The sequence below is a fragment of the Curcuma longa genome, unplaced genomic scaffold (assembly GCF_044706935.1).
Source record: "Curcuma longa cultivar G26 ecotype Majalengka, Jawa Barat unplaced genomic scaffold, ITB_CL_G26_1.1 utg509_np1212_2302976_RagTag, whole genome shotgun sequence".
NCBI lineage: Eukaryota > Viridiplantae > Streptophyta > Magnoliopsida > Zingiberales > Zingiberaceae > Curcuma > Curcuma longa.
In genome coordinates this window covers 1,301,517-1,308,986 of record NW_027435603.1, presented here as the reverse complement: position 1 = coordinate 1,308,986, position 7,470 = coordinate 1,301,517, and the positions used below count along the sequence as shown (strand labels likewise).

Below are 7,470 nucleotides of genomic sequence, written 5' to 3'. Positions count from 1 at the left end.
CTGAACTTTCATTCAGTTGTAACTTCCTACGAAACAAACATACAAATCTAATGCTTAGTCTCCCTAACTTACTATGTTTGAGGTTCACTCCTTCAAGACTTCTCCCTTTACAAAGTGTTCAGCTCCAAATTGACTCATCGAGACTTCACCACTTAGTTCTCAACTAGGTCTTCTATTGTTAAAACCTCAACTTTTAACTAATCTTCTTGGACTTTCACCGTCTAATTCTCAACTAGGTCTTCCATTGTCTAACTCACAACAACGACTCCTCATTTACTTCCAAACACTAAGTGATTTACTTGGACTCTATATTTGATCAATTTTGAGTAAGTTACTCGACCAATCTAGATAAATCAAAATACATGAAGGTGCTTCTTAATTTTAAGGGTCTATTTAGTTCATTTAATATAAATTACATCATATACTTTACAGGTAACATTAAATCATATCATAAATGCTATTAAATTATTTTGTTATCAAATATTATCGATAATTGTTAAAATTTCTTCATATTTAATTATCTCTCTTTTTAAAAGATTCTATTAATATTAAAATGTTTGATAATTTTAGTTTACTTCTATATTTTATTTTAAATCAATTAAATTAAAAAAATAATAGTAACTTATCATGAAATAATGCCCAACACCACATGGTAAAGCAAATATTAATTTTCCATCAGCATGCCATTACAGAAAATCTCAAACTTGCGTTTATACATTTTACACGATACCAAAAAGAATTTAAAAAAAACAGTAGGAAACAGGAACACTTGACATTATCAAATAAACAGGGTTTAAGCTTCCATTGGATAATCTACAAGGGAGAGATAATTTACAAGCCAACATAAGCTACATCATTATATTCATTCTATTAACTACCATTGTACATACTACAAAAGAATGAAAAGCAGGGATAAGATATCGGAATCCATCATACAACCCAGCAGCAGCTCCAGTTTTGCAGCTCACAGTACTGAGTATTCTTACTGGACTTTCACCATAGTACGAATACTGCATCATCGATTACTTGCTTTCGATAAGAACATACAACGGAGATCATTTTAATATCTCCCAGGCGACCGCTAGAAACTGAAACCAGGTTACCGCCTCATATGTTCTGGAATCAATTTGTTGATGAGCTCTGGGGATGCACTTGCTAACTGCAGAAAACATGGTAGAGACAAAATCCATCAATCTTATCAAGAAAATCCTGTTGGTACACAGAAGAATATTTAGATTATTGAGAGTATTCTGGAAGCGCAATCATTGCCTAACAAGATGGCAAAATTTCCTGTCTCATTTCCACCTTTTGGAATTTGGCCAGTAGCTCTAATCCACAAAGACATTGTAAATTTTCAACTAACAGACAATCTTCCTTTTTGTGGAAGGACATGAAACTATATCAACGACCGCATGAGTATAAACCTTAAATCACATTTGTTAAAAGTTCAACTTGTCATCCATTATTGATATGTAGATACTTGCATAAAGTTTATGCCAGTAGAAAATTCATGTAACCTACAGAAAATATCTGAGACTCGCAATTCGATGTTTTCTCTTTAAAATAAGACAAACTGATATGGTACTTTTGCCGGGTATAAGCAAATAAGGTAGGAGGTAAATTGCTGAATCAGAGTTGCTAATGAATAAAAATTATCTTAATCAGTGAAGAGCTTTCCAGCAAAGCATTCATGCTAGGTCCACACAGCTTCAGAAGATGTTAAGCTTACCTCCTGCTTGAAGTCGAAAAGAGGAGGCAGAGGACGACCATTTGGCAGCCTTGCATTTGGTTCTCTTAGTTCATCAAAAAAAGGATGAGCACATGCTTCCAACTGTAAAAATAAAATAAAATTCAACTAAATAACTCCACTGAGCAACATTAGGCTAAATATAAATTCCAAGCAAATATACATAGAGGAAGCTGAGCCCTCACAAGTGAACAGCATTTTTACTCCTTTTTTTTAACTTTTTTTTAGTGCAGGGACGTAGTAAACATTAAAGTTCCAAAATATTACATAAATTTACTAATACATGACATAGGAGCTTAATCTAGTTGATATTCTGTCAATGTATCATTTTAAGTTATACTTGGTGGAGAACTTACAGCGGTACAGCGAAAATTTGGAGAGTATTGGAGAAGGCGAGATGTAAGGTCGATTGCCTCTGGAGGCATTCTTTTATGGAATATCTGTAGTAATTAAAAGCAACTATCAGATTCGTGAAAGAAACCAATAATATGAAAATAATAACCTTATGTCAATCAGATTATATGAATCAGTGAGAGAATCAAAAGTTAGCATTGAAGTTCCCTCATTCCTTGCTTGTATTATGAAGTCCCATAACTAGCTTAAGATTCAAAGTTGACGTGAAAAAAGTGGAAATAACTAACCTTATGCCATGGATGAGCTTTTATCTGTGGAAACCTAAAGTCTGTATAGTTAGGATTCATGCACCGGATTTCCTCCCGAGTTGGAGTTCCAAGAACCTGCATGAAAAAGGAATGTTATACTCATGACATGCAACCTTACTTTTTAAAACCACAAGAACCAATATGATAAATGCAGCAAATCTATACCTTAATTACTTCCACAAGCTGATCTACTGCACTTTCTCCCGGAAACAATGGCTGACCATATATAAAATAAATTCATGATAAATTGCCACCTAGTACAATCCAAAAAAGAGGGTCCTCCTTGAAGGATTACCAAAGAAGTAACAATGGATGAAAAAACATACCTGACCAAGGAGCAATTCAGCAAGGACACATCCTGCTGACCAAATATCAATAGATGTTTCATATTCTATTGCTCCAAAAATAAGCTCTGGAGCACGATAATAACGAGAGCAAATGTATGAAACATTGGGTTCGCCCTTGACCTGATCGGGCAAATGAATTATAAAAAGGCAAAGACAATAATGAAAAACAAATCAACACCAATAAATAATGAATTTAGTATCCTTTTGTTGGAGAAAGAGAAAAAGAGGCGTTGAGGACAAAGAAACTAAAATAAAAATTGTGTAAACATACTTAATAAGCAACTAGGGCAATTATCTTCATGGCTTAATTCTTAAGATTCCAGTCACAATATCAATATATAATCTTCTCTGGTTCACTAGGCATTTCCCAGTAACAATTTTGAATCCATGTTCCTTCGTCACTTCTAGGAGATATTTACCATGAAACACTAGCCTGTATAACTAATAGAATAGTTCTATCAAAATATGGAAAGAATAGCCTATTCTAAGATATCCCTATTTCCTTGGTGTATATGTAATTAAGACTTCAATCATCTCTCAGGGGACACCCAGACCTTCATATGGGACGGATGCACGTATGGGCTATCCCGGGCTATAGCCCAGCCCTTTTTTATTATTATCTATATAAATTTTGTTAAATACAAACTGGACACAAAGTGAAAGTGTTGAATTAAAATTGGATTGGGATCGAACAAAATCCATCAAGTGTGGAGATAAGGAGTATGTTGGTCCAAATCAGGATTGATTTGGACTTGATTTAGCCAAGTTATGGCCAAACTGAATTTAATTGAGTTAAATCAGTTCAATCGTTTTAAAATAAGTTAGGAAATTTTTGAGAAAACTTATTCTCTTTTCTTTTTATTCTCTTCCACGTACGCAGCCTCACTCCCACCGCCTTGTACCTTCAAAGGAAACATGATCTATTTACGATGATCCTTCACATCTGCTAAAAGTTTAAACAAGAAACTAGTTCTTCCTAATTCTACATATCTTAGAAACTGACTAAATAGACTAAGTAGCTGACATTCTGAGTGTTATAAATTCTCAAACCTTTCAGCCCAAGATCAGATAAAATTAACAGAATCACAATAAAGATGCTGCAAGAATCCTGCATTGTAAAAGTAACATGCCAACTAACTGAGGAATCTTTTGGCTAAATACAGATAACTAATGTTCCCAAATAGTTTTTAAAAAAAGCAATCCTTTTTATAGAACAAAATTAGGCCATGTATAAAATAGGCATCTACAGTCGTATTCCAAAAAACACATACAAAACCTAATTGAAGGATCTTTCAGCTAATACTCTCCCAAATAGTTTTTTTTTTTCAAAAAATCAAACAACCAATCTGCCATACTAAAATACACATCCACAGTTTTATTCTGAATAACACATACCAAAACCTTTGCACTTCCAAAATCACATAGCTTGACTTGGTGAGTATGTGGATCTACCTGCAGAAAGCTCAACTATTCACTAAAGTTTGAAGCAGTCATGGTTTATGAAATATTGCACTTTTACAAGTACAAAAACCTACCAAAACATTTTGTGGTTTTACATCTCTGTGACAGATACCAGGAACTGTATGGATATAAGCCAAACCTCTAAATAACTGGAAAAAAATATCAAGGTTAATACATACAAACATAGTTCTGTGTATCAGGAATTACAGAAGAAAGAGACAAATTTACCTGATACGTATATAGCTTCACATAGAAAAGTGGCATCCTTTGATTCACACTACTGTAACGTCTTAGAACCCGATATAAAGTTTCTGGTACATATTCCATTACCAGATTGAGAAAAAGTTCATCTTTACTTGTGGTGGAGAAAAAACAATGCTTCAAAGCTATCACATTTGAATGATCCATTGAGCGCATCAACTGCAACTCACGATTTTTGTATTTACGATCCTGCAAAACCTTCTTTATAGCAACAGTTTCTCCTGTTTCCAGACATTTGGCCTGCCAAAATACAAATAATTTGAAGTCAAAGCACCATATAGACCCATATTATTGGAAATGTAGAGCAAACAAAAATTACCTGAAATACAATCCCAAATGAGCCAGTTCCAACAACACGCTCTGCCATGTAACTAATGGTCTGCATACCAAATAAAAGGACTGAAAACATGAAGAGAGTATGGCTTAAAATTTGCCTCCATACACAATTGTTTAGCAGCTGCCAACCTGCTTAGGTTCACCATTCTTGCCTCCGATGGTGGTGGAGATTATATGACCAGTGACTGCATCATTTCCCTCAGGAACTAAAAACTCGCTGAGATTCATAATGAACAAGAAGTTTGATTTACACATTTGGTACTTGTATATATGAAAAAAACAACTGGAAACAGTAAAGCAATAGATGTAAAGATCAAATGCACGGAATAACTCAAGGACCATGAATACTTGCAAGCAGGCATGATTTAGCAACTAACACGGGAAACTCAGAAAGCTGAGAGAAAACGAATCCCTGGCGAGTGACACAAATAAATACGATTTATGTACATAACCTGAAAGGTAAAACAAGACCTCGGGGACGGCATCAAATAGTTTAAGGTTCCATATCATACAGAAAGGACCACAAGAGTGTATAGTATCTCACAATTCACCTTGAGAAATCTAGAAAAAGAAGTTCGAAAAACGAGTAGTTCTTAAAACATCAACCCAACAAAGAATTGTCTTGAAAGTAAAAGGTGATTTCTCCTTAATCAGGACTAGAGATGAACCCCGCGACCAAGAGAGAATAAAAACCGTCAGATCTTTGAAAGGAAAAAAAACTAATAAAAGCTGAAAATCATGGGGAACGAACAGGTAAGCTTTATCCACAACTACAAATAATTGATGAATAGATCGAGAAGAACAAGTAAAATTACTTTCTCTAAAAATTTACCAGAAATAACTGCGATTGTTTTAGAGAACAAATCAGACAGAAAGAACGAGAATATCTAAGATCCACCCTATATCACACAAAGGAGTAAATCATTCACATAAATAAAAAAAAAAAGGTTTTTTTTTTCTTCAACCGGGACAGGAGGAGCACACATCTGAAAAGTTGCTCGGAGATATCAAGGAAACAGTTCGAATTGCCTAGACCAGCCACTTCTTCACTAACCCCACAAGCGGAAACGGAGGCAGGAAAACCAAGGACGGACAAGGTGAAGAATAGCAAAAGGGGAAGAAGAAAAAGGAGGACTTAGAGGATAATACCTTGTCCTCATCCATCTGAGAGCTCCGGGGAGGGGCGGCGGGATTGAAGTCGTCGTGCTCCGGCTGCGGAGGCGGATGATGGGGCCCAAGTGGCAGTGAGGCCATGTGAGGTGGTAGGGAAGGGAAAGGGAGAAGAAAGAGCAACGAAAGGGAAGGAAGGGACTCCGGCTGATAAATGCCTTCTGTGTGCTGTTTACAGAGTTATTTCGATATTTTAAAAAAAAAAATTATTAAAAAATTGGATGTTATAAAAGTAAATAAAAAAATTCAAAACTTTTACCATAAAATTTGACTTTATTCGTTTCATTTTCAGAAATTATTATAAAGTCCGGATAAAAAATTTGACTGGTCAAACTTATTGCATTAAAGCTTTTTTTAATTAACTATAATAAATGATATGTCAAAATTCGAAGCTAATTAATTAAAATATTGTTATTGGTTCAAGAAAAACTAATCTTCTAGTCTTATAGCTGTTTATGTTGACTAATTGAAAAAAATTGGAAAAATTACGTTCGATGAAGAAAAAGCATGTGGTTTATAATAGGAAAGAGTTTTGAAGATTCAAGAGCTTTGATTCAACTATGCAACCTATTTCAACCTTATCACATTCAACACAAAAATCTCTAGAGGTTTATGAATGGATGTTTAATCTTCCCACTGTCAAAATCTTAAAAGATCGAGCAATTTAGAACAAATTGCTCTTTAATGAATTTAGAACAAACGTACAGTTTTATAACTTAATCTGTGCATAAAAACCCCATTAATGGAGAGCAAAATGATTGAGCATAAAGAAGGCAGGCAGGGTATTATTAATAGGAATAGGATACACACAAGACCCTTTTGAGCTTTGGCCCGTGAAGCTTTGTCCCACTGCTGCACAAAAGCTAGAGCAGAGATGTGGACTTTGTACAGATTTCCTTCCTGCTGGCTGCTGCTCATGATAACAATCGTATCTATCAAACTGGGCTGGGGCATGCAGGTCCCATGCAGCATGACCTTCAAGGCTCATTAAACAGGGTTTGACTGACTGTATATATATTGATCATAGACTAGCTCGAAAAGTAATGTAATGCATGCAGCATTGAGCTGTCAAACAGATCAGAAGTTTGACCAGGGAATGAATGAAACAAAGGAAAACACACTTGTGGATTCTGCAAGCAAACCCAGGTTCCAGCTAGCTTAATTATACGTTGATCCATGGCCAGCCAGGAAATATTTGCTTGCACATGAGGCAAATTAATGGCGGCCAACTGCAACAGTTGTTGGCCTGGCCTTTCATCCAAAATCAACATCAGTCTGGAGACAGGAGATTATTAGGTAGGTAGCAAAGAGAGAGAGAGAGAAGAAGAGTTCTTCAGCGAGAACAAACAGATGCAGCAGATTGGCGATCCGATTTAAACTATTTTTACTTTTTGATCCTTTTTTAACCCCCTTGAATTCTTGCTGCTCGAACTTCTGGAAACTTTTATTAGTCTGATTCAAATCAGGATTCCAAGACGAAAACCTC

At 35.3% G+C, this 7,470-nt stretch overlaps 1 protein-coding gene across 2 annotated transcripts; it reads right to left on the bottom strand.

The window, feature by feature from the left end:
- Positions 1–739: 739 nt before the first annotated feature.
- LOC141820616 (shaggy-related protein kinase iota) lies at positions 740–6,123 on the bottom strand. 2 transcript variants are annotated; one of them, XM_074707961.1, is made up of 12 exons: positions 5,950–6,123; positions 4,944–5,031; positions 4,798–4,857; positions 4,446–4,718; positions 4,292–4,366; positions 4,152–4,208; positions 2,736–2,876; positions 2,575–2,625; positions 2,389–2,484; positions 2,104–2,187; positions 1,730–1,831; positions 740–1,159 (listed from the first exon to the last, which is right to left on the bottom strand). In XM_074707961.1, exons 1-12 carry the CDS (start codon positions 6,066–6,068, stop codon positions 1,100–1,102), a joined length of 1,206 nt encoding a protein of 401 aa, XP_074564062.1. In that variant the 5' UTR covers positions 6,069–6,123; the 3' UTR covers positions 740–1,099. The 2 variants fall into 2 exon arrangements, with proteins under 2 accessions (XP_074564062.1, XP_074564060.1); XM_074707959.1 differs by having other exon boundaries at positions 5,964–6,047.
- Positions 6,124–7,470: the final 1,347 nt, after the last annotated feature.

Coding starts and splice junctions, on each gene's coding strand:
- LOC141820616 (XM_074707961.1), bottom strand. CDS start 6,068: ATGGCCTCACTGCCACTTGGGCCCCATCATCCGCCTCCGCAGCCGGAG. Junction 4,367..4,445: donor TGAAGCTATATACGTATCAG/GTAAATTTGTCT, acceptor ATTTTTTTCCAG/TTATTTAGAGGTTTGGCTTA. Junction 4,209..4,291: donor TAAAACCACAAAATGTTTTG/GTAGGTTTTTGT, acceptor AGCTTTCTGCAG/GTAGATCCACATACTCACCA.